The sequence below is a fragment of the Etheostoma cragini genome, chromosome 16 (assembly GCF_013103735.1).
Source record: "Etheostoma cragini isolate CJK2018 chromosome 16, CSU_Ecrag_1.0, whole genome shotgun sequence".
Taxonomy (NCBI): domain Eukaryota; kingdom Metazoa; phylum Chordata; class Actinopteri; order Perciformes; family Percidae; genus Etheostoma; species Etheostoma cragini.
In genome coordinates this window covers 21,763,108-21,789,970 of record NC_048422.1, presented here as the reverse complement: position 1 = coordinate 21,789,970, position 26,863 = coordinate 21,763,108, and the positions used below count along the sequence as shown (strand labels likewise).

Here is a 26,863-nt window from a genome sequence, read left to right as displayed (position 1 = left end):
ATAAAGCTAAACAACCAAACAATAAAAGGTTGAGATTGAAATTCTGAATCTGCAACGTTCTGTAAGGTAAATGTAGCAGTACAATGCTTTCCTCTGAAGTACACAGTAAGTCAGTAGTAGGCCATAGGGCCTGCAGTGTGGTTGCATAGAATTGCTTTGGGTCCGTTCTGTGAGTAATTTGGTTAATAATGGTTTTGGAGAAAGCTTCAAGCAGCAATCCCACAGGCAAAGCAGTTCTGAACAGGGACTGTACTAGTACTTTAAACACACTATTCCATGAGGACAACACCACATTTTGTCACCATCTATCTGTAAGACAAAAATATACACCTTCAAACACAAAGACAGAAACACACCTTCACTGCTACTGCTGCTGCTGCTGTCTTCGCTGCCACTGCTCTCAGATCTTTCCTCTTCTTTCTCCTCTTCATTGTCCGAGTAGAACTTGTCAGATTTGGGTTTCTTGGTCTTCCCAACTAACGGTGCCCACTCCTGCACCTAAAAAGACATAGTGGCGGCAAGTGAGTTCAATTAAATCAAAAAGATTAATAATTTAGGGATGAGCATACTACCAGATTTTGATTATTCTAAGACCATATTTAGAGGCATTCGCCAAACGTTTTAGCTTTGGAGGTAAAAAATCACTCTGCAACTGCATTGTCATTACAAATACTGTATGATTACAGAGCAAACTATTCACATAAAGTAAAGAGTACAGCACGTAGGCATTAGCTGTTCGTAAAGAGCTGGATATAGTGGTTATGCATACTGTATTCCTCTCAATCGCTTTAATACGAAATAATGGAATTAGTTAATTAACCAAACTCAACCAATCAGTTTTAGCTGGCACTTAGTTTTTCCAGGACAACACAGATTTCCCAAGTTACCAGATATCGTTTCTGTTAAATCAACATTATATTTAAAACTAGGAATAAAGTTTGTTAAAAACAAAGGCTGTTTTTGTTCAGTTTTTTGTTTTTTATTGTTTTATTAGCATCCCCATTAGCAGCCACAAAGTAACAAAGATAAAGCTGGTGCTCAGAGAGGGAAAACCAAATCAATAATATCCCTCACTGAAAAGAATCACTTTCCCTTTGGTTGTTTTGTAAACTTATTCAACGCACAAAAAGGTCTTGGTTTGGGGCAGAATGGAGCAGAGGAATAAAAGTGAATTTCTCCAAAACAAACTGATACATCCCACAAAACTTGGTGTAAATAATAATGTTGGAAGCCAGTAAATGTCTTTTTCAAACATCCAATAAAAGTGCAAATAGTCTCATCAATAAAGTTATGATTCATCAGGCTTCTCATTGGTCAAAGTGTTGAGGTCTGCTCCAACTTTCACTTCCTTTAAATCAAGGCCTCTAAATAAATCAAATGTGGGGTCATTCATTCATTCATCTGTCACTCTAATGTTTTTTTCTCTTTATTCTGCTTTATGTGTTTAACCTTATTTTTATCTTCTATTCCATTTCATTTTTAAATCCGATTTATGCACATCTTTAATATTGTTTGTGTTTATCTAATAACATGTAAAGTATAATGGCCGGTGTTAGTTTTTCTTTTTGTTAACAAATCCCATGAAATGACCAAAACTATGTGTTAGTCTGTCTCTCAACACTTTGCGACCTCTCTGTCTGTGGTTCTCTGCGAGAAGCTGGTGCCTACTAGTTTCATGTTTTTAAAGGCTCAGTGAATTCCTAAAACAGCACTTTTAGGAATAGGAGATTTTAGGCTTTGGACAATGATAATAAAACCAGATAATAAAAAGCCAATATAAATACTGCTCATCATTGTTATGTCCAACTCTAATTCAACCTGGCACATTTGGTTAGTAGTGCTGAACAAGTTCTTATGAGTGGTAATGGTCATAGTCTTGCTTTGCCAGACCTTCCTCCAAAGCAACGCTGAAGGAGGGTCTGGCTACTCCACATAGCATTCAAAGAGAGAGGGAAACATGCTTGTTTAATGGCATTTCTTTAAACCAATCAGAATCATCATAAGTGGTGCTAAACTACGCAGAGAGCCGCTGCAAAATAGTTGTGCGAGAGAAAACTCAGATTGGACAGATACTCAAGGTAGTTGTCTCAATTTACCATGCATAAATCTGAGGGTCAGTCAACAATAGTCCACATAAATCCACAGAATTTAAAATTCCAACACAAAGAAAGCGGAAGGAAACGCAAAATACATGCATCCATCGGAGTTTCCTGCAGCACCGACGCAATCCCCGAAGTGGAACGCAAAGGATTTGGAATATAATGGTCTTTTTTTTTTATTAAAGAGTAAAAATATGCCAAAAATATGCTGATTCAAATCCAGCTCTGCGTCACGGCAGTGTGGGCAGTGTGTTTGGATGAGCAGTATTTGGCTTGCCTCTGTGGCGCCAGTGCACAGAGCTCCCTGCGGAGGTCTGCCAGATGATGCAACCGCCTCCACTCAGCATTAGGTTACTTAAACGATTAGTTGCACAATGTTTTTCTGGCCATCCACTAATTGTTTTAGCTCTATAAACCATAACAGTAAATATTATGTATTTCATATCTCAAAACAATGTGGAACCATAGTGTCAAGTCGTTATTGTTTGTTAGAGAAGAAAAGAAATGTTTTACTCTGCAGAGACGGTGAAAGTGAAGCGACAATAAGAGCTGTGACTTCGAATTGGACACGCATGAAGTAAAACTATGATAAGGAGTGTGTCACGAAGGTGGACTCCTTACTGGCTCAATGACCTCCACATTCCTCACAGACTGGTCAGGAGCAACAGCTGGCCAGTCAGAGAGCTCCAGGTATCCAGTAGCTTTAGTATTGAGGCTGTGGGAGAGAGTGCCCAGTTGGTAACGGTCGCGATCTGAAAGCAGAGTAAAAAGGAAAGAAAATGAAACCAAAAAAAGTACTGGGTTGGAAGTGTGAGTGGTGCAAAGCAAGGGGGAGGTACTTTTAAAGAAATGGAAAATAAAAGGAAAGCTAAGTTTAAAGATAGGTGGAGAAATTTGCAGATATCAAGATCATATCCTCTCCTTAATGAGAGAGACAGTGTCTAAATGCCGCCGTATACATGTAAAGACATTATGCTTTTAATATCAGCTCTCTGTTTTTGTGAGCACACACTCTTCTCTTTCCCCACTGGTCAACACAGGAAGATAATCAGTGGCTGTGCCTTGGGAGGTTTGCTCTAAAAACTGTGCAAACCAAAAGGAAAAGAGAAAAAAAAGACTTGAGTTGTGAATATTAAGAATGACAGGGGTGGTTAACGCTTTCCATAAACATCCAGTAAGTGCAAACTGCCTCTGAATTTTAATGTTGTAGAAGGCAGTTTCTGTCCTTTTTGTTAAGGAGGGAGAGAGAGAGGAGACAGCAAAATGAGGGAGATTTTTTTCCCTCCAAGTGTCTGAAAAAAGGTTAGCATTAGCTCAATAATTTACCCATCTCATTAGTCCAAGGTAAAAGGGTCTGACCTGACTGCCCTTCAGAGAGACAGACACACCAGAATAATAAAACCACTGCCTGAATTAACTTTGCATATTACTGGAAATAGAGTCACTAGATGTGAAATAGAGGTCCAGTTAATATAGATTCAGTGATTGGCTTTTGGATGAATTACCCAACCGGAGAAGAATGGTATTAAATGTTATAAATATTCAACGTATTTACAGTATTGAAGGTGTTTCAAAATAAAGATAAGAGGTTGAAATTACAAAAGCATGAAGTACCTTTAAAGGCGGACTCAAGCACTGGGGCTGGTTTGGGGGCCAGTAGGATGCGTCGAGCGTACTTGTTGAGGGCGCCGCTCTTCTCGTTGGGCACTATCAGCTGTCTTATGAAGCGTGTTCGGTCTCTGATATCATAGCTCTGGTCGTATTTGCCGAGGTTCAGGATGTACTGGGTCAGCAGCTTAGTCTGGGGTCAGACAGAGAGGTTGTGTGTGTGTGTGTGTGTGTGTGTGTGTGTGTGTGTGTGTGTGTGTGTGTGTGTGTGTGGTGGGAGATTGGAAGAAAAAAATAGGGTGACATGCAAGACAGCAGACACGGATTAAGGTAGGCATTTGTGAGTAAAGATTGGTGGTTTATGGTTCAGCAGAGCAGAGGAAAAACCCATTAAAAGGAATAGATAGACATATTATAGGAAAGACACTTATTTGTTTTATTTTGACCATTACAACTCTAATGTCTGCACACCAAGTAAACAGCAAGTCAATGCCTATGCTCACAGTGTGCGAAGTAGCCACAGCACGAAAGTCCCCGTAAAACCACAACTAGACATTTCTACATGACTCATTTTTTTTATTAAACAAACAACATTAAACATGTTTGTTGGACAGCATTTGGGGTGTTGGTTGGTTTACTTTTTAACTTTGGATGGAGCTAGCCTGTTCCCATCTGTTTCCAGTCTTTCAACTGTGTCCTGGCTCCAGCTTTGTAGTTCAAGAACATACATGAGTGGTATCAATCTTTTAATTAAGATATTGGCAAAAAAAAGATCCCAAAATGTTGAACTATTCCTTCCTACTCCACCCAAAAAACAACCTGAAAGAACACTTGCACTGACATATATGATTTAGGCAGACATAAAAACAAAGCTGCTTTGAAAGCTGGATTGTAACCCAAATCCTTTTCTGAATTGTCTTTGTCTCTCCTTCTCTATCTTCCCCAAACCATTACGAGGAGCAAGAGGTGTAATGATGTGCTCATTTGAGGAGGCAGCGTCTGGGCTCATAAACCCAGCTCAGAGGCCAAGATCACCCCATCCCACTGAATTGGCCTGGAGACACCAAGCTCCGTTAGGAGATGCTCCATTACCTTAAAGCTGTCTCATTCACAGCTTTATATTTAAACTGAGCATTTAGCTCCGACTTGCAGAAGTGTTCAATTACTGGGTGATAACGCTGTGTCTAGTGTAACAAAAAATGTAAAAGGACGACATCCACATTTAGAGAACAGGAATCTGATTCATCTCTTTTTTTAGTATCAGAAACCAGGAGCGTTTCTGCAGGACCAAATTTGCTTCATGTTCAGGTCAACACAATAAAAGTCTCCTGGCACTTGGTAGTTGATGTTGTACCTGCTTTGAGTTGGTCAGGTAGAGTTTGGCTGCAAGGTTGACTGTCTGCAGCTTGACAATGTCCTCCTCTGCTGTGAAAGTCTTTGCCATCTTACGGAGAACATCAGGGGCAATTTTTGGCACCCTCTCACAGTACTCTCCCATCAGCCACAGGATGCTAGCTCGGGCCATTGAGACCTGCAAGTTTGGGTGACAAATCCAAGAGAAAGAGCAGCAGTTACTCAAGAGAACAGTATAAGCCTACATATCACATTGACACATGACACCTATTAATTTGTTCATGTCTAAACTCTCATGTTAAACAAATACAAATGGATCAACAGTACGAGTAATACAATTATGAAACATACAGTGATGTTGTCGAAGAGCTTGGCCATGTGTTTGATGATCTCACTGTGCTGGGTGGGCTGAGTCTGAAGCAACTTCTTTATCACCACCACACTCTCGGCCACTACAGTCTCTGCAACGGCAATACAGCGAGTTCTCACAAAAGCGGGCAGTCACAGCACCATAACGTACAGAGGAAGGTAAACACTCAGATATCTGTATCAATGAAGGCATTTTACCGTCTCTGTTGGAAAGCAGCAGCACCAGACCGCTGAGACAAGTGTCTGTCACCTCAGAGATGTTGGTGGCACACCTGCCAATGGCCTGAATGGTGGCGGCTGCAAACGACTTGTCCTGGCTCTTCACATAGGTCTAAAAAAAAAAAAAAACAGGACAAGGACAGTAAAGCAAAGGAGCTGTTTAAAAATCACAGAGGAAGTGTAATACCCCAAATCTCAAAGTAACCCTTACTTGTTGATGTCAAATACTGGTAAGCAATGATTAACAAAACACGAACCTGAAATTCCCTCAGAATGGTGGAGATGTTGGCTTCATTGGCCAGGTTGGTCAGGATCTCCAACTACAAGAATTATAAGGGAGAAGTTGGTTGAAGTATGATAGAGTTTCACAGATTTTTTTGTGAAAGAAACAATTTTAAAGCCTTTGGTTAGGCAATAGCGCTTTGTGCCAGTCACAAAACTGTGGGAGAAATTTACATTTGCAGTTGTAGAAAAGAACAACTTGTAGAGAAGGAAATACATTTTTTGGTCCTACTTTCACAATTAAAAGCAGAACCAAAAATGTGTACTTTTAACCTTAAATGTGTGTATGTGTGTGGAGTCTGTACTCCGATGTTCATTAAAGCAATTATCTTTGTCTTTCTGTAACCTCACTGTTTTTTTATTTTAACACAACCAATCTTTTCTACACACTCACAAATGTCAATATCTCCAGCAGATATGTTTTTACATGTTTGAAAAGAATAACATTAACCAAAAACTAAAAACCTTTCCCCAAGCTCAAAGACTTGTTTGCCCTCATTTGAGCCCATAATGAAGTACAGAATAATGCATAAAATAAACTAGCACCTACCTTCAGTGTTTTAATGTGTGTGGCATCTGTAGATCTCACGTAGAAACTCTTCATGAAGGGCTCAAACATCCCCTGTTTGGAGATAAAGCGTGTTATCAGACCACCTGTGTCAATGACTCATGACACCATTATTGTTCTGCTGCTCACAAGCAGACTTACCTTCCGCTGAATGGACATTGTGGCAATATTCTGAAGCACAATGTACTGCACCTCTCTGTGCACAAAGGAAAGAAAATAATATATTCAGACATAAACAACATGGACGCAGACAAACAGGGGACTCTGTGTGGAAAGAAGATGGTTAGTCATTCATCACAGCTGACTCAAAAGAAGACAGTATATATTTTTTTGCATTACCTGTGGCTTCTTAGTAGTCGAACCAGTGATTTGGTGACAATGTTGACTTCATGCTTAGGGGCCAAATGCCAATAGAGCTGAGCGACAGACATCACCACCTAAAACACACCAACACAGACGGAACTTATAGAAATATCTGCGCATTTTAATCCCTCTGAAAACATTTAATAGACCCTCTTCTAATATCTTTGCTTGCTTTGTGTTGTTGCTTTAAATTTCCAAGCACTTTCCAGAATCTGCTTTTCAATGTTACTTTTCCTCGCTTAAATTTCTTTCTTTTTTAACAGGGCTCTAGGATTATCATTGATATTATAATTATTATTACACCACCACCAACAGTACATTCCCACCTGTGTACCCAACTTAAAATAAAATTCCTCGACATACATTTCTTAGTGCTCTACAAAAGCCCTCATGACACAACTCTATAAAAGGTAATTTTTCAGCAGAACTTTAAATAGCAGGCGGACGTGTGTCCATCGTTGCAGACAGAATGAAAGGCTTCAGGCGCCTATGAAGATGGAGGATGTCACTGTGTTGTCGCGTGTAAAGACACAGCATGTTACATTTTAATCAACACTTTCATTTGGGAGCATTTTTCCTCCCACTGCTACACAGCGACAGAGACCTTGAGACTCCTGGGTGATGGAGATCTGCACTCACATTGTCTTTCATCTTTTTTTATCTTGTGGGGTGCACTATGGCAGGTATAGTATGTGTGTGTGTGTGTGTGTGTGTGTGTGTGTGTCATTGTATTTTGTGTGTCCAGGTGTGCGTGTTTTATTTGTGTAAGAAAAGGTATCCTGAAATGCATTTCTGTGTGTACGTCCATACCGGGTTACAGCAGCATTAGTGCAGCTTCTATCTCAAGACAAAAGGTGAGATACAAGCAGAGGCAGAACTCAAACACCTAGATCAATGTTTATATATCTTGATAGGTTAAAAAGCAGCACGTGCACTTGCACACCCTATTTGCAATGGCTTAAAAATGGCGGTATATATCTGTGTTTAAGTGTCCAGCTAACTCACAGCAGTGTTCCTGCTCTGCAGTAGAGGTTTGGTGTTCCTGAGCAGCAGCCTGTGATCTGGATCCATGATGTAAGGTTGGGCCTCAGTCTGGTCTTTTTTCTCCTCAGAGTCAGATTCATAGAACGCCTTCTCATTGTTCTCATCAAACATGGCACCCTGAAACATAAACACAACACGACGCTTACCCATAATGTTTTCAGTGGATTTATCAGTGGATTCAATGGACTCTGAATACTGAGTGGCACCAAGAGTTTTTAAATATTTTATATTGGCAGTGTTTTAAATATAGAAAAATAGGTACATAGTTTTTCATTGCCTCAAAAACACTCTAGACCTCTCTTGTATAGAAGAGCCATTACACGTTTCCAATATTGTGAAATGTATAAAAGTAATACAGGAGTTTAAGTTAAATTTTACAATCTACAATCCCCAAAATTGTAAACACAAATACGCTTTTTGAACATTTGTAGAATTATACTTTTAAAAGGATAAGGCTGGTGTTATTCAATATATCTTTCTTATGGTCATCAAATCCCATGAAGCGACCAAAACCAACAATGTGTTGGTCAGACTCTTGCGTCCTGCTGAACATGTAAACTTTAAATAATGGGTCAGGAACATACCATATTGTTTCATTTTCAAGGCTCACACACAATAATTGTTAGCGGATATACTCATCGCAGGTTTTGTTTTTTTCATTAGATTTCTTAAATCATAAAGTATCACCAGACTTTTAATTTAGGATAAAGCAGTTGCACTCATAAAACATTATTTATACAGAGAGGGCAAACACTCAAATACCCAGAAGACAATTGTTTTACTGTGAAAGGCTTTCACTTTGAATGTTTTGGGTAGGTCTCTTCCTCTGTTGCACATGAGCACTGGACATGAAGTGTCTTGCAACTGACTGAGTAGAGAAAATAACTAGGGATTGCTACTATAACACACGACAGCCTTTATACTACCAAAGATGCCTACAAAGCAAAACATAATTAAGTATGATGAATTGCCACTTTCCGATGTGGATCCCCATTGGTTTCCGCCCTCAGCGCGATGAGTGCCTCACCTCTTTCCAGGGACTGGTGAACTGTGTCCTGGCATAGCGCGTCAGCATGGAGATGATGACCACCTGGCCCCACTCCTCCACGTCCACCAACAGGTTACACAGCTTTCTGTAGTTCTTATGGATCAGGTCTATGCGATCTGGACACACTTCCTCAAAAGCCAACACCACACTGCCGGCCACCAGCTACAGAAAAGATTAAAGGAAAGTAGAGGAAGAATGGAAAGCCAAGTCATGAGGGAAATGCTGATGTTTTTTATTCTTTTTTTTCTGTCCAATAGTAACATTCAAGTCAATGAAAGATGTAAGAATATGGGCCTGTTTTGTTAGACAAATTGAACAAATACTTTATCTTTTGCTAAAAGCTTTAATAAAGTAAAACAGACTCAAGAGAAATTACAAACTGGTTAATAGAAATGACTCTGGACAAAAAAAACACAATGCCAATTTACCACTTTGATTACAATACACACAGTTTGGCCTCTAAGTGGTTAGTTGATGATTAGAAGGAAAAGGTTTCATCTTAAAGTTTTTACTCATTATTTTGCACAACACTGTGCAAGACATCCATCAATGTGTGCGTAACTCATATTACTTCCATAAATTATATATTTTTTCTCGGATACAAAACTCATTTGATGTTCAATTTACAGAGAAAGGGAGGCTGCTGGCTCACAGACTGACTATGGGAGTGAGTGAGTGACATGGCAGCATATTAATATGCAAATAGCATTATCATGGGCAGGCGAGGCTGAAGAAGGAGAGAAAGGGAGCAGAATCTAGTCTTCTCAATTAAAGCCTTCTGGCCCCCGGTGGCCCTGTGGGAACCCAGTACATTTACCCATCAGCATTGTCATGAGCATGCATAGATTGTGTGTGAGCATGTGTGTGTATGCAATAAATTGTGTGTGCACGGCTGCTTTCTGTAGATTCTCTGAAAAATTAGGACCTTAAATCTGAGTGGTGATTAGTTTTTCTGACATTCAAACACCAATCTTGACAAATGGATCACTGGAAGATCAAACAACTAAATTGCATGGTATTACACTAATGTATGAAGTTAGATTTATTGAGGGGCCCACTGAAACCCTGGTTACATTCGAGGAAAGACACTTGCAGGTAGATCAAGCGAGGGTAATTACACGATAAAGCTAGCGACAGTCGTGCATGAAAATGCATGTTCATATGTAACAGAGTTTTAGAGAGGTGTTGATTCAACTGCATGAACATTTTAGAGGCTGCTAAATGATGTTGCATCATACTGAGGTATTTCTAATATTATGTCCAACCCATTTGTATCAACAAGGGCAGGCTAAATAACAGAAACACCTCTCTGTATAATGCAACACAGTTCAACAGCAGCAAAAATTTCAGCCTCCAAACACCTCTCTAAAAAAGTTCTAACACATACTGAACTATTATAAGCTTTATGAATGGAAGATTTGTTGTTGTGTTGGAATTCATAAATTTAAGTTACTGGAGGTGTACCTAATAAACTAGCCTCCGAGTGTATACTGGTCTTGACAGCCAAGACATCTTGACAGCTATTTATAATAAAAAAAGAAGTATTTATATATTTGTAAGTATTACCTGAATTTGAGATTTGCAATCATGTGCGCTTGCATGTTTCTGCAGACATCAGTAGCATTTCTGGGATGACATATGCCATGACGAATGCAAATATCACACTATTCTGAAGCTGGATCTATCAGTCTTCTTTATCTTTCTGATTCATCTACAGCAGGATAAATAGGGTTTTAGGGAAAAACTATGACAATCTATCTTTGGAAATTAAACTGTATACAGTTTTGGTAAACATGTGGATTAGTCTGAGAGAAACCAACTCAAGCACAACTCGTGCTTTTTGTAATATTTGGTTTACAAGCAAGTTTAAAAGCATAATTTGTTTGTGACATTTTCCTCAATTTAAATTCATATATAATCACTCTACTGAGCAAGTTCACCTAATTTGTGGTAGGGAGCCATATTCAATATTCTTTTCAATTGATTCGGGTAAAAATCCAAATGCTAAATTCAGCCAAATTACACACAAAAAAACTGCAACTCTCTCCCTATAGACTTTTTGACCTTAAAGATATGTACAGTGCATTCAAATAGTGCTTTGCATACATTATTACTCAAAAGTCAAAATAGAGCAGCGTCACCATTAATGAAATATCATTAGTTACACCTGGATTTTTCCTATACTAACAAGTCAAAATCCTATGAATAAGGTCCATTGGTACCTAGCACTTTAGGTGGTTTTGTTCGCATTTACCTGGGTTTTAAGGAGATAAATAGGAATGAAAAAAAATTGTTCCAATGAAAACTGTTCCCATTGTTGGAAAAACAAGGCTTGCACATATCTATGTTAAAGTAGCTCCACAACAGCTTGAAGCACAGCTGGGCCTTTCAGTTAATATGTCTGCCGACATATTCTAGTATATATATATATATATATATATATATACACACCTACTCACAGCAGTCAATTAGAATATCTACATATTCAGCATATATTGGTGTGCGTTTTTACTCCCCTTGTATTCTCCCAAGGCCTCCACTGTCTCTAAGGCTATTACAGGCAGCTTCGTTTCTGAGCATGTGGATCCTGCTACAAGGCTTTGTGCATTCTCAACCAACTTCCCCCATTAGACACAGCTCCAAGGTAAACTACATGCACCATCAACAAAACTGACACCCCAATCTATGGAGTTCATACACCTCCTCCCCCTCCTCGACCATATTATCTACCCTGCATGACAAGCCGGTAATGGAAAAATCACACTAAGCAAATGGTTCTTCTAATAACAATAAATTTCCTATAAAATTATGAAGGGCCCAAACCGTTTCCTTGCATCTATTTTGCTATGAATTCTAATTAGGATGCCAGAGAGGCAGAGAGTGCTGGGTCATCACGCCAGAGACAACGTGCGCCTTTTTGATTGATGGCCCGGTGTGGGGTTGGCCTATCCTCCCTTCGCTCGCTCCTCTCCTGCTCTCTTCCTCCTCCCTCCTTTTTCTCTTAAATTAATGGGCATCTCACCTAGCCCCTGATCATAGTACCCCCCCCTAACGCTCTTTTCTGTTCTCATTTCAATTTTGCAGAAGGTGCAGGGGGTGGGATGGTGGGAGGGATCGATCATTTATCTTGTAATGGCTGGATAATAGATCCATCACGTTAAAACAGCTGCACAAACCCCTATGTTGTCTCTGTCATCGGGCCTTCCCATTTTCTCTTTAATGCATGGTGCCTATAAGCAGCCCCCCCCCTCACCCCCACCCCCATGTGTCACAGCCATTTAACCAAACAGGCACACCTGTAAAGGTGAATGTCAGGATGACAGACTGGAACAATAACCAAATGTTTCCTTCTTCTACAGGCAGCATACTGACATCAGCTACATAGCATTTACCTTAATAAATGCAATCATTTGCTGTTAAATTAATGAATTAACAGTCAATATGTTAAAACTGTGTTACAAACCTAAAGATGCCAATAACCTTAATAGAACAAGCACTATATACTACTCCAAATGTCAATTCAAAAGAACAACGTAATTTCAATAGAGCTAGATGGATAGTTCAAAGAAAAAATGAACTATTATTAATAATTTATTAATTATTATTAACTTCTCAAATGTGAATATTTTACATTTCCCATCAGAATTGGGTTAAGTACGCTCTTCACAATTTGTTTTAAAAAGAAAGAACTGAGAAGTTTTGTGCAGGAATGTACCAAGATATTGACAGAGAAATGTGCAAAGGTTCACAGTATGAAGTGTAACCAATAGCATCTTTTCATACCTGCTTGGTAAATGTCCACGTCTTGCAAACTTGACACTCCACATGGCTTTGTGTTTAAAATGTGTAGTCTCAAAACCTAAGCTGAGAATAACCATCAGAGTTTACTCTCTCGGTCTTGACAAAACTCCTGCAGAGCTACAGAAGACATGCTTTCCCAAGCAGTGCGGAAATTCTCATGACTAGAAAACTGACCTTTATGTGTAAAATCTGTGATGTTCCCCTTTATGTTACATGACAGCACTGATTCAACTCCAGGGAATCTTTACATATTAGTATTCCAAGCAATAAAGAAACAGAAATAAAAGGGCTCTGACATCACTGACGCTGACCATCATTGTGGGACTTTTAAATGCTACATGGTATCAGCCTAGCATATAAAAATGCATTGCTTGATAGCTATTAAATATTCACTATGTTTGGGTTTTTCGCCATTTATCACCTCTCTGTGATGACAGTGCCCTCTCTCTCTGTCCCCAGCCTCACAATGTGGGCTCCAACGGGGGAGAAGTCATCTGTCTTTGTTAGCGTCTGGGGCTAAATATGCTATACATCTGGTGCATGGCTTTCCATCCCCCCCTTGGCCTAAGCTGCTTTGTTTTGTTTGTATAATGATAGGTATACGCTATGAATACATAATTACATAAAACAGTGCATTCTGTAGCCAACGTCTACATATTTGAAATTGGCATTTAAACACCCTTAGTATTCACTGTGACCCCTCAAATGAATGTGCTGTCTGCTGACTTCTAATGGGCTGCCTGCGTTGTGTCTGTGACTGGACTAAACACAGAATCTGGGAATCCAACTCATTTACGGTCCATTGTGGGGGTAAAAAAAGGGAAGAAGTTGGCCTTTGAGAAAATTAAGCTGACACTAGCATCAGTGCGAAAATTCCTTCCAAATGGACACTTAACAAGGAGCATCTGAAGATGTGTGGGTTTAAGTGGGTGTTAACAAACCATGGCATTGCCGAATGAGCTGTGGGATGGAGAGCTAAGAGGAGAATCGCTAGACTGGGGCGCCCTCCAGTGGTCTGCGTTCTCCAAGATTAGGGAAATTAAAAGTGTATGGCACCCACTGCTCAGCCTGTACTTACTGTGCTTTTGTCTTTCAATAGTTTCTCTATCACTTCGATCAGCTGCTCTTTCTGGTCTGGATCCATGCTGAAGACAATAGAGAGAGACAAATTATCAACTAAGGAATGGCAATTATTCACATAACATGAAAATTTGATGGACTTACAAATTAAATTATGTCAACCTCTGTGTGTTCAGAATACAAAAAGGTGCCTGTGCGTCAAACAACTGCCAATGAGCATGTTGTAGTCTCTGATCTAGACTGTGACAGACCAGTACTCATATTCACTGCCCCTAAATAACCCTCAGTAGATTAGTCTATGGAGAGCAATAAATACATATTTCTGACATTTGGAACCCATCCTCATGCTGACTAATAACTTACAGGTGTAGTACTGCATGACTGCTTTTTTTCGCATCTGTACAATGTGCACATGCAATGGACTAGAGCTGCAACATCAATTAATCGTTAAGTCGATCAGCAAACTAACTATTTTGATAATCGATTAATTAAAATAAAATGTTGAAACATTCGTAGGTTAACGCATCTTAAATGTTATGTTTTGCTGCTTTTATTCATCATATCCGATTGTGACCGGAATATTTGCGGTTTTGGACTGTTAGTTCAACAAAACAAGAGAATTTCTCACATCGTCCTAGGCTTTGAAAAATTATAGCAGGCACCTTTAACCATTTTCTCTCATGTTACAGATAAAACGATAAAATGATAATGAAAATAATTCCTAGCTGCACTTGCAGCCTGGTCTTGCTTTGCCAGATCCTCCTCCACAGCCCGATGGAGGAGGGTCTGGCTAGTCCACACAGCATTTGGGGATGGGAGGAAAACCTGCTCTGGTTTATTGGCATTTTTTTTTAAACTAATCACAATCGCCTTGGGCGGTGCTAAGCACCAGAGAAAATTTGCAGTGCTGCGGAAGGAACTTGTTTTGGTGGAAAACCTATGTTTAAAAGTTGTTTTAGTCGTACAACAGAAAACATTGATTGGACAGATAATCTAGCTAGCTGTCTGGATTTACCCTGCAGAGGTCTGAGGAGCAGGTAACCATAGTCCTCAGATATCCACCAGAGATTAAAATGCCAACACAAAGGAAGCCCAAAGCAACGGATATCCGGCCTAAATGAGTAAAATCCGGCAGATTTTCCGGCAGCAACGGAGCAATCCTGGAAGTGGAACGTTGTGGATATAGACCAGCTGCAGCCCTACCATGGTCACAACTTTTTCTGTTCATCATGGGAATGTGTAAGGTATAATGTGTAATAAAAGTTCAGTCCTTGTTTTGTAAAGCACTGATTTTAGCCATTAAATCAATTATGCAACTCATCTATTCAACTTCAGTTTTACTACTCTACTATTGTAGGACCTCATTCAGTCTTTGATCCATGCATGCCTTAGAAAGACTTAGCTGATAAGAGCAAGATAACTGCAGGGTAAAACCCCTTGTATCAATATGTATTGTATTAACTGTTTAGGAATGAGGTGGTAACGAGAGCCAGTCTAGCCAATAAGTGCAGCTACTAGCTACTGGCTTTACCCAGTAGTACCTGCAGCTCTCGTGCAGCCCAGCTTTTTGCCTACAAAAAAGAAACATCATCACATTGACAGAACTGTACCTGTAGAGCTTCTGGATAGCATGGGCTGATGTCTTCCTGACATATGGAGACAGATCAGCTGCTGCCTCCTTGATGGCCAGCATCATGATGGGGACAATTATGGGGACACGGATACTGGACAAAACCCTCAGCGCGCTTCCCCGGATAAACTGGTTTGGGTCCTGCCATTGATATACAGGAATAAAACCCACTCGTGTCAGTATGTAAAAGATTGTTTTCTACTTATTACTTTTACTGTATCGACAGAATTTAACAGCACATCAAGGTTGGACATGATATGCGGCTTTGTGTAAATTATGAACCACAACAAGACTACGAAAAAGAACACATTTGGCATCTTAGCAATGAGAAGAAAAGGCACAAAAAGACAGCTTTTTATCATGTTAATAATGATGGAGAGAGAAAGACAGAGACAAGGAGTAGACATGTTACCTTGAGGGCCCGCTGGAAGGTGCTGATGGATAGCAAAGCCAGGTCCTGCTGCTCTTCTGCATACCTCACCAGGTACACATATACAAGCTTCTTAAGCTGCAAAGGACAATTAAAACAAAAGGCAATAACTTCAAGCAGCTGTAAGTGGAAATGAGTGCAGCCCAATGGCAAAGCAGTCTAGGACACCAGCTGTGTTTCAAAACTTAAGTTATGTGAGAGGACGCGCTGCAAGTTTCCACATCTAAGACTGCCACTATAAAAGGAAGTAAATAAACAATAATGCATGAAACAACAGGGCAAGTCTTCTCTTAGCTACATTTTTCTGTGGGAAATTCAGGTTTATTATTTCAAGGAGTGAAGGAAACAAAAGTTGGTATAGAAGGTTTTCCTGTCTCGATATCACTAGCTGCAGACTCGCTTCAGTGTTGTTTCAGGCAGAGAGCGAGGTTATGTATTTTTTTCTCTTTCAAAAATTACAATTGAGTTATTTAAACCCCACCGTGTTCTGTTTTGGCTTCAACATATTGTCTTTGTCATAGGAAAGCCTGAGATAATATTTGTCTAGCTTTCTGACAAGTTTAACTGAAGACCAAAGGTGGATCATTTCCTGAATCACATCAGCTAATCCAGAAAAAAGAAAAGCAAAACTAACAGAGCTGATTTTGCCTATAATATTGCCGGTTCATAAATAATGTAACTGGAGTCATAGTGGTTTGGAAAAGTTATCATTTACTTCAGGAACTATTTATAATTTCATTTAAAAACTGATTTGGGGTCGAGGTCTGGGGTAAGGTTACATTCCAGGTGCAATCGCTGAGAGTTTAATTAGTAATCAGCACCATGCTTTCTAATGCAGTGAGTATTGAACTGCAGCAGTGCACCACAGTTCTCAATCATCGTTCTGGTCATTACTGCTGGAATTAATGGCATTACTCACTATAAAAGGAGACACAACCCGTCTGCCCTCAAGGATCTGGTTTCCCTGACCAGAAAGCACGCAACGGGTTTCATTCTGAACCACTAAGTAGGCGATTAAGGGCTCTATAATTTGCTTTGAATAAAATGAGATTTTATATACAATTACTTTTTTTTGCAATGAAAAACATACACTAGCATGCCATGACGTGCATTCATTTATGATATGTATGAATGAATGAAGTACATTAGTAATAAATGAAAACAAAGTGCACTGATATTAAATCCCGCAACAGTCAATAACCTGCAGGCTCTTGTGCGTTTTTTTTAATTAGCAGGGATCAATGGCAGCTCACAGTGACAAGGTAAGAAGGGATGAGGGTGGGAACATGAGAAGAGGCCATTTTTCGTGAGATATACTGTAGGTGAGTGAAGTGTGGAAGAAACCGAAAGCGAGAGAGAAACAGAGAAACTCGCAGTACCTTAGCAGCTGGTGTATACGAGGTGGGAGAGAGGAGACGTGACTGTGGGCTCGCTTCTGCCAATTACATCCGCCCACCTGCTCCCCTACCCTGCCATGAGTTGCTTCGGCTGCATGCCTCGCACACAGCGCCGGGCTTCAGGCCCCCGGCTCACATGCTGCCCCTCACGCTACCTGATTATTCTGCTGCTGCTAATCAATATTCACAGGCTTTGGGCATGGGAACCCGTCTTGAGCTGTTGCTTAGCGTTTGGTCATTCACTGAATAGTCTGTGTGCACAAGTCTGCCATGATTTAGGGGAGTGTTCACACCGACCCACAGTGTCTTCATGCTGCACCAGCTTATGTTTTGCAGTAATAAAGATAAATAAAATAGGACAAAGAAAATAATATAAGAAAATAAAATAAGTTTTAGGCTTAAACCCCTACCCTCCAACCCTAGACCAGTGGACCCAAAGAGTCAAAGCTGTCAATTGTATGGAAAATATAACGAAATTACAATTCAGGATGGAAATTTATTTAGAGACGCGGTTGCATATCATACAGAAAACGGTAGTTAAATAGAGTGTTGAATTAGAACTGGACACTATTAGGAAAGTAACCTCCCGCATCTTGTGTATCTGTAGTAGCATGTTGATTTCTGTGTACATAAGTGCATGCCAATACTATTGATTTTTGTACCATGTTGTGTGAGACGCTTTGTCAAGGATCTTATTATATACATATTTATGTTATAATAAATGTTCCAAAAAAAGAATATAAGTTAAAAAAAAATTGTTTAAAGAAACATTTTATCCAGTCACAACTGGGTTGATTTCTGAAGTGGATATTATCACAACTGGAGTTACTGTTACAGACACTTAGTCTTATTTCATCACTGGTTTAAGTGATTAAATAATCTTGATTCCAACATTATGTTGTGATTTTACCTTTATCAAAGTCTGTTTACATTTCCCAGAGAAACATTTATTTAGAGTAACAGTAGTGTTTTCAATGTACTATTCTAATTGAGTTATGTTTTTAATATATTTGAGTTTTTGACCCATATGTCATCCAGAACAAGGTAAAAGTAGAAGGTAGAAAATGTCCAGCAACAAGGAAAGGGGGATTTTAGGGAATGGGGGAGCAAGGAAGAGCTTTTCTTAGGCAGCCAATGTCAGCTTTGATCTATATGAACAGACAATCATACTATGTATACTGTATATGATAAGTAAATGTCTTATGCACGCAGGGTCTGATAACTGCATAAGGACACAGAATGACCTGATATATTCAGGCTACCCCTCTGTACTCACACAATTAAAAATGTACATAAAAAAATAACAGTGAGGAAATTAAGTTTTTGAACACCCTGCAATTTTGCAAGTTCTCCCACTCAGAAATTACGGAGGGGTCTGAAATTGTCATCGTAGGTGCATGTCCACTGTGAGAGACATAATCTAAAAAAAACTAATCTAGAAATCACAATGTATGATTTTTTAACTATTTATATGTATGATACAGCTGCAAATAAGTATTTGAACACCTGTCAATCAGCTACAATTCTACCCTCCATTTATTATCCTAAATTAGATGCACTGTTTGAGGTCTTTAGCTGCATAAAGACACTTGTCCACCCCATAAAAATCAGTAAGAATCCAACTACTAACATGGCCAAGACCAAACACCTCCACAAGGCTGGAAAGGGCTACGGGGAAATTGCTAAGGAACTTGGTGAAAAAAGGTCCACTGTTGGAGCAATCATTAGAAAATGGAAGAAGCTAAACATGACTGTCAATCTCCCTCGGACTGGGGCTCCATGCAAGATCTCCCTTCGTGGGGTCTAAATGATCCTAGGAAAAAAGTGAGAAATCATCACAGAGCTACACGGGCACATAAAAACAAAGGCTACTGTACCAAATATTAACATTGATTTTCTCAGGTGTTCCAATACTTATTTGCAGCTGTATCATACAAATTAATGGTTTTTAAAAAATCATACAGTGTGATTTCTGGATTTTTTTCTCTCACAGTGGACATGCACCTACAATGACAATTTCAGACCCCTCCAATGATTTCTAAGTGGGAGAACTTGCAAAATTACTTATTTTCCTCACTGTAGAAATACTGTATCAGATTTCCGCTAATACTTGAATATATTCATTCATTTTGGTTTTGTATTACAATGAGCGCATATTTTTCCCTTACCCCTTTTGTAATATATTAATTAATATGATTCTTTAATTCAGTTTGGGGTCCACTGCTGGAGCTGTTGCCCCCACAACACAAACCCGGATAAGGCAATGACGATGGATATATGATGCAATTCAGCCACTTCTTTGAGTAAAACTCGTGGAATGCTACAAATTTGCAAATGTATGCAATTGAATACACATACACTACAGCGGTTGTACAATATCCACGTCTTGTTTATATTACGGGTGCAGACAGTGGAACATGTGATTGGTTATAACTTTGCGTAACCAAGGCTTATCTTGTGTTGATCTTTATTTATTGACGTCTTATTTAATGTCATTACTCTTATGTGATTATTTTGTCTTTTAAGTTAAAGGTTGTCTGTTAAACATTGTATAAAAACTTTATTAAATTCAAACTGAATTAAGGAAAAGGTTTTGAACGAAACCAATCCACATGAGCCTTTTGTTATTTATGAGGAAGTTCACTCTCTAACATCATGCAGAGTATCCACATGCTGTCTCACATGGGAATCAAATTAATCATAACAGCCAACTGTAGCAAAAATGACAACAGTAATAATGGTGTTTTTTTCTGTTATATATTTCTTAATACTGTCATACCTCAATGTTCTTACTCGCAACGTTCTTCACGATAGCAGGAAACAGCTCAGATGCATTTTTCCCTTTGGCAATTAGCTGAAAAAACAAACCATCTAATCACTGATATTCAACTCAACAGCTGATAGAAGACACACACATGCAACAATGCTGTTTGTAATTCAAATATAATGTAGGTCAATTCCCATGATGCACTCACCCCAACAACCCTTTTCATGGCTTCCAGTTTGAGTGAATCCTTGTTGCTCTCCAACATCTCTTTAAGGTCTTCATTCCTGAGGACAGAAAATAGCGTAACTTATACGTATTATGGTCAACATGGTTAGCCGGCATAGAAAGCATTGCTGAGACAACTTGACTGATCAGTTTCAAGAGTTCAAGCTTGACCAAAAGCAGTGTGAAAGCTCCATGTATACAACATCTGTGACAGCTTCACAGATTACAAAGTAAACATGCAAGGGTCAAGTTGGCTCCAATAGACCACAAACACAAACACTTCTTTACATTATTTGGCCTATAAGAGCCAAACACACAGCAAGAACGTCATCTTTACCAATGCAACAGCAGCATCACACCAACTTCTGCAAAGATTCCTGCACTAACGTGATATGATAATGGCTCATTGCTTGGCTAACAGGCCTCATCATTGTACAACTACACAGGTTGTTTGTTCCACGTTGAGGCTAAACACAGAGGGGCCATGTCCAGTTGGAAAACAAAATGTGGGATAGATGCAGATGGGCACCTTTCTGAGGATTCAATTGACAAGTATATTTTAGCCATTTTGTTCCAGACTGAAATATCTCAACAACTATTGGCCAAATCGGTGTGGTCTTCAGAGGATGAATACGATCTACTTTGGTGCTCTCCTGACTTTTAATCTAGCGCCATAATCAGGTCAACAAACTTTGGTTTACAACCAAATATCCGCTAAACTAATGACATTCCCATCAGCTTGAGCTGTACTTTGTGTTAAGTGCAAGTGTTAACAAGCTAACACGATAAATTAACATGGTTACAATGGTAAACATATCGGCAAAACATCAGCATGTTGACGATATCATTGAGAGCATGTTAGCATGCTGGCATTAGCATATTGCTCAAGACACCGCTGTGCTTAAGTACAGTCTTATTTCATCACTGGTCTAAGAGACTAAATTGTCCAAAAGTCCAGTATGATATTGCGATTCAATCCCAAATCTAACCTTGCAGGGACACATATGCTTCTTAAAAGTCTACACAACTTGAGCCTTCATTTTAAATTATAAACTTATAGTATCTTTATTAGGATTGTATTATTCTTTTTTAAATACAGTAATCTTAATTCAGGTAAAATTATTTGCAACTATAGCAATCGTTAAAGAAAAACTGTTTTAAAGTTTGTTTTATCCAAATAACAATCAAACGACAAATATCCGGCAGACCGATGTTATGAGGAAATAACTTGAACTAAGACTTGCATCAAATAAGTAAAAAACACAGTTTACTATATGTCTCCATCAGCGTGCTGTGGGTGATCTTACTACAGTACCCGGCTTTGTGTGTCTCCTTGGGGCTACTCTCGATGTGTGTCAGGGCCTGTTCTTCCTGACTGGGCTCAGTCTTCAGAGTGAGCTGTAAGTTCTCCACTGACACCAGCACCGTCCTCATGGCTCCGACTGCCTCAGAGCGCAAAGATGAGAAACCAACATCCATACCGGCTTTCTTCCACAGCAGTCCAAAAAAACAACACTTCAAAAACCAGTGCTTGTTCTGTGTGTGCGTGTGTGTGCATGTGTGTCTGTGTTAGCCATATAAGGAACAAAGTCCACAAACCCAGCTGACTGTATTTTGAGTAACTCAAGAGTGAAACTGAGCTGTGGTAATTACTTTCCTTCAGGCTGTGTGCCCTGTTCTCCTGGCTTTATTTACAGTTGTCTTCTCAAGTCGTTCTTGTTCATAACTGTCAAAGCTGTGGAGAGAGGAAAAAAAAGCACAGGCTTCACTGGCTTTGTGCCTGTCATTCACTACTCCCTTCCTCTTCTCTTGGGCAAAAAAGTCACAAGATGCCTCGTCAGCTCCGCTTATGGCAAGTCATACTCATGCTTAAGGGTAGTGCCTGCTCACTCGGGTAGGACCTCTCTCCTTCTGCTGTAGTCCACGTTCCTTCTGACACTACATGCTGGTCAGCTGTGGTCGCTTGTTCATTTCTTACTCTCTCTTATACATGTACATTTTCCTCTGGAAACTAGGCTATCTCACCTGCCTCCCAGATTTGTGTGCGACTGTGTCTCTTTGTGCCTGTGGTCACTTCCCTCTAGGGAAAAAAGGAGGGCCTTATCTACACTGGTGGGTAAACACTGGGCTACTTTTCATCACCTCCACTGCACAATAATCCACTTTAGCTTGACGCCACTGAGAGCACATACTGTACCCTTCCAACAGGACAGGCCTACATCAAAGATAACAGTACCAAGTTGAATGTCAGGAAATACCCTTTAAGATGTGAATGTTGCTAAAGGATTTTGCAGGGTGCAGAATTAACTTCCTACCCTTTCTTTGGGAAGAAGTTGCTAATATGACAGACGATTCTAGTCACTTTTATAAGCTAATAACTAAATCACACAAACAATTTTTTGATGTACCTAATATCTACAGAAGTTAAAATGACCCCATGAGAGTAGTAACAGAGAACCAAAACATATAACCATATTGTGTTTTAGCATCGACATCCCGATGTGCGCATGTGTGATAGTCACATCGCAGGATGTGGCAATGTTGACACTAATCCTTTTTTGCTGCTTGATAGAAAAGTAAACTTTCACCGTTCTCCTTTTACATGATTATTACCGTCCAACCCTTCCCCTTTAAGACAGGTAGCCATGTGGGCAACGTGTGTATGTGACGTTAGTCCGACGGGGAGTTTTATGGGAAGTGAGGCTCTCCGTGTGTAGAAAAGTACCGTAGGCAGCAGCCATAGCACCAGATGAATATAATGGTTTAATGCTAATCAACCAGCGTATTTCTACCTGTCTTTCCAAAATCACCTCAGAAGAGTAACGGTAGTCACAGCACTTACTTGCTTTGGTGTTTGTAAAGCATTAAAGTTCAACAAAGAATGGTTCACATTAGAAAAGATCCTTTTTCATTTTTATATGTATATGCCCTCCCCTACAAATTCACAGCAGTAGTCGAGAATGATTTATTATTTCCAAATAGAGCTCTTTGTTATCTTTTAAAAATTATTTATCATATCGCATATATATATATATATATATATATATATATATATATATATTTTGCCGGGTAAAGAATATTGCCGGATGTCAGATTTTTTCAATACCGTGCAGGCCTAATCTTAAATAAGTAATCCTTTTTTGTATGGTATGCAGGTTTTTCTTTACTAAAGTCTAATATATTAAATCAATGAATCAGAAATAATTTTGAGTACAAAACAAAGTGAAAAAATTCTCCAAGTTAGCCGTAGCACTAAATCATTCTCAATCTTCCCGGTCTCCAAAGAGCCAAAAGTCTGCCTCCCTTTGGGCCGGTTAGGAGCTCTTCTCCCATCAATGATGAGATTTATAATAATATCCTTTACTCATGGCAGTTAATTTAATCAACATTCATCACAAACGGGTCACATGTGTATCTATCTCATCTAATGCCATGATGTTATATTTGAAGAAAAAACTAATTTGATTGAATGATTATTATTTCAGCTCTTGTATTTCAACCCAATTTTTGGCTTGAAAGATTCTTTAAAATAACCTTTATTTTGTTTATGCGCGCAAAGATTTCCATTAAAGATGGGATAGGCATTTTTCTGGCAAAGGCACACAAAAAAATCCAGAATTTGAAAAAAGTCAATCCTCCAGCAGCTTTCTGTTCTTTGTCCTCAGCCTGTCTCTTCATTGATAAAGTTATACGAGTACTTCAATCAACTGTCCATGTAAATATCAGCTATAATCAACAACAAAAAACGTCTTTAGTATTTTTAAATAAAATGCAGTATCCATCTTTCGGAGTACTGGCTTAGTTTTGTCACTGGCACTCCTCAACAGATCCTTGCCAGTAAAAACGATACAGTCAAAGTGCCAGAGGGAAGAGGAAGTCTAGGTAGGTGAACAAACATGTGCCTGAGTGAAAATAACACATTGGATACACTAGTTTGTAATGACTCAATGAAACTCTGGTTACTATGGTTAACTAACTTTGGTTAAGAGCTTCAAAGAAGGCGCCGAAAAATGAAGTGGTCTGAACATTCGACTGTATTGCACTATTCATTAACAAATGAATAAAAGGAAGTAATGCAGTCACATTTTTCTTAAAATTTTCCTAAAAAAACAGAGCTGTATGCCCCATTTAAATCAATGCATAATACTTAAAGAACATCAAACATTCCCCCTCCAAAGTTACTTTCTGTAACTGACAAAACGTTCTTAACAAAGGATCCATTTAGTACTGGACTGTTCTGGAGCTTTCAGTTGTTGTTTTTTTTCTGAGTACTTTAAGGATTACTCATCCATGTTGGATTCAAAGTTGGGAACAAAACTTTATCCTTGATTTTGGAAACAGTAGTGGACAAACTGCAACTTTAGATAAATCAAAACTAACAGATGCATAATCTAAGAAGTAGAGCATGTTTACAATAAAACCAGGCCTTTATCAAATGCAGACCAGTGCTTGTTTCTGTCAGAAAAGGTAGCCGGGTAGGACCAAGCATGCCAAGAAGCCTGGGAAAATATGCAAGTTTCTTTTAAAATATTTTGGAACCAGCTCTTTGCCAGTTTGCCAAAGAGAAGGTTTGGCAGTGATGGTGAGCAAGCAGAAAAAAATTATTGTAAATATGATAAAGCACATGCAGAAAAATAAGCTTTTTATGGGTTGTGATACTGAAAAGGGTTTTTTAGCCAATTACACCATAACATCTGTGACGGTCTTGCAGTATCTATATGAATCTATGATTTCTTTATATACAATTTTTGCAGTGCTTCTTGGTTAAAATACAGCATGACTGCTTTCTCTTTAGAGAATGAGAGGAAAATGTACCCTGGACAGGACCCTATGAACAAATAGGCCAACATAAATATAGCTAATAATAAGATCTGTAATCCTACATTTTAACGCAGCTCAAATACAACTGCTAATACAACAAATAAATACAACCAACAATACTCAGCCACAGTGAAATATCTCTTTGGTCTCAGATAATAAATTAGACCTATATGCCTCACTAAGGCCTGGCACAGAGCTTTCAGTCAGTAAGAAGAGGCCTATAAGACTATGTTGCTGTGCCCTTCACATGTGACAACATTCAGAAATTTTCAAAATAACCAAACCAAAGGACGACAAAGCTTGTATGGGATACAAGTATTTGTACAGACCAAGCTTGGGATGTACAGTCTTGGACATTGTGTATTGTGTCAGACAGACATGTGCAAACCAAAGCATCATATCCTTGTCTTTTCCTTCTGGCCTTCCCAGTTTGGCCTAGAGGCAGAAAAAACACATGACCTAGCCGTGCCTAACTGGGTAGATGGTCATGTGATACAGCTCAATAGCATATGAAGCAACATTTAACTCTTTGGCAAAAGAATGTCATCAAAATGCCATGATGGACAAAATCCTGCCGGAGGGAATAACAGGCCTAAATATGCAGCTGTAGTGTCACCTCACAAGAACGTTTGCCCGATTTCAGGACATTTCTTGTTGGAAATTAACAGATAAAAGCCTTTTATTTTGAGGAGCTTCTTCTCACCCACTTAGTCAGCATTAAACCAGTATAGATAAGCTGCATAATCACTGATTTTACAAGAAATTACAAAAGGCAGTGGATGGTTCCACTGAAGGTTGGCTGCCCTCTAGTGGCAGGTTTCTGAGATCAAACTCAAAACATGCTGACAATCCAGTTTCACTTTTCTATAGGTGAAAGGTTGATTAAACATGGTTGAAAAGCTAATGTAGAAGGTAAGCGTGACATGAAGTTAACATAAAAACTAGTAAACTTCTATTTCTCTAAGGCATTTGACAGTTTCACCTGAATGGCTATATCAGAAACTCATTTAGTGTTTTAGGTCTTAGGGATGGGAAAAACAATCAATTCTTGGATGCATTGCTATTCTCCCTAGAACAATTCAATGCAAATAAGTTAAGAATGGATTTTAAAAAATGTGTTGATTTTTATTTAAAAGTTACTGTCTCCAGAGTGACCGGAAGAGGATGGGCTAATGGACAACAACTTAGAGTTCAGGCAAGAGTGCAGAAAAAACAACACAAAAATGGCCAAAAGGAAACAAAAAATAACATTTTGTACATAAACACATTATCTAATAAGACATACATAAAATAATTTGGCAAAACACATATAGGCTGTTCATGTACTCTATCACATTACATCGGACCAGCTCATGTTTCATGTTGAAAGAAGCCAATTCTCCACATTTAAACATGACTGAGCCTCTGACATGGAAGATCACTGGGAGAGAAGGGGCCTTTCACTAGCATGTTTAAGGCTTAAGCGTGAAATGAATAAAAAATAAAAGCGAAAAAAAAGAGGTTGTACCAGACTAGGTTTACATGGTTTTATTTTCAAAAAACACCATATTTTGTTGTTCTGCACATTGCAACAGCTCCTGTTTTCACCCTGTGTGTTTGGGTCTCTGTTTTAGCTACAGAGTGAGACATCTCACTTCTATACTATCTTTGTTGCGAGTCGCACCCGCTCAGTAGCTCGGTAAGATCACATCAGCCGGATAACTCTTTCTCCAACTTTTGTCAGTACAAGGCATGATTAGCTGGGAGACTTCTTAACGAG

At 39.1% G+C, this 26,863-nt stretch overlaps 1 protein-coding gene across 3 annotated transcripts in view; it reads right to left on the bottom strand.

The window, feature by feature from the left end:
• Positions 1-26,863, bottom strand: part of ap3b1a (adaptor related protein complex 3 subunit beta 1a) — a 61,608-nt gene that overhangs the window by 31,977 nt on the left and 2,768 nt on the right. For 2 of the 3 annotated variants that reach the window (XM_034896081.1, XM_034896082.1), the window contains exons 1-18: positions 21,599-21,762; positions 20,267-20,342; positions 20,071-20,145; positions 15,877-15,972; positions 15,445-15,605; positions 13,833-13,899; positions 8,933-9,115; positions 7,867-8,022; positions 6,838-6,935; positions 6,640-6,694; positions 6,481-6,552; positions 5,906-5,968; positions 5,628-5,760; positions 5,412-5,521; positions 5,062-5,238; positions 3,714-3,900; positions 2,721-2,851; positions 357-498 (exon numbers count right to left, since the gene is read on the bottom strand). In XM_034896081.1, the coding sequence (XP_034751972.1) occupies positions 357-498; positions 2,721-2,851; positions 3,714-3,900; positions 5,062-5,238; positions 5,412-5,521; positions 5,628-5,760; positions 5,906-5,968; positions 6,481-6,552; positions 6,640-6,694; positions 6,838-6,935; positions 7,867-8,022; positions 8,933-9,115; positions 13,833-13,899; positions 15,445-15,605; positions 15,877-15,972; positions 20,071-20,145; positions 20,267-20,342; positions 21,599-21,762 (2,146 nt within the window). Of the gene's footprint in view, positions 1-356; positions 499-2,720; positions 2,852-3,713; positions 3,901-5,061; positions 5,239-5,411; positions 5,522-5,627; positions 5,761-5,905; positions 5,969-6,480; positions 6,553-6,639; positions 6,695-6,837; positions 6,936-7,866; positions 8,023-8,932; positions 9,116-13,832; positions 13,900-15,444; positions 15,606-15,876; positions 15,973-20,070; positions 20,146-20,266; positions 20,343-21,598; positions 21,763-26,863 lie in introns of those variants that run through there. The other variant, XM_034896083.1, reaches the window with a different exon arrangement.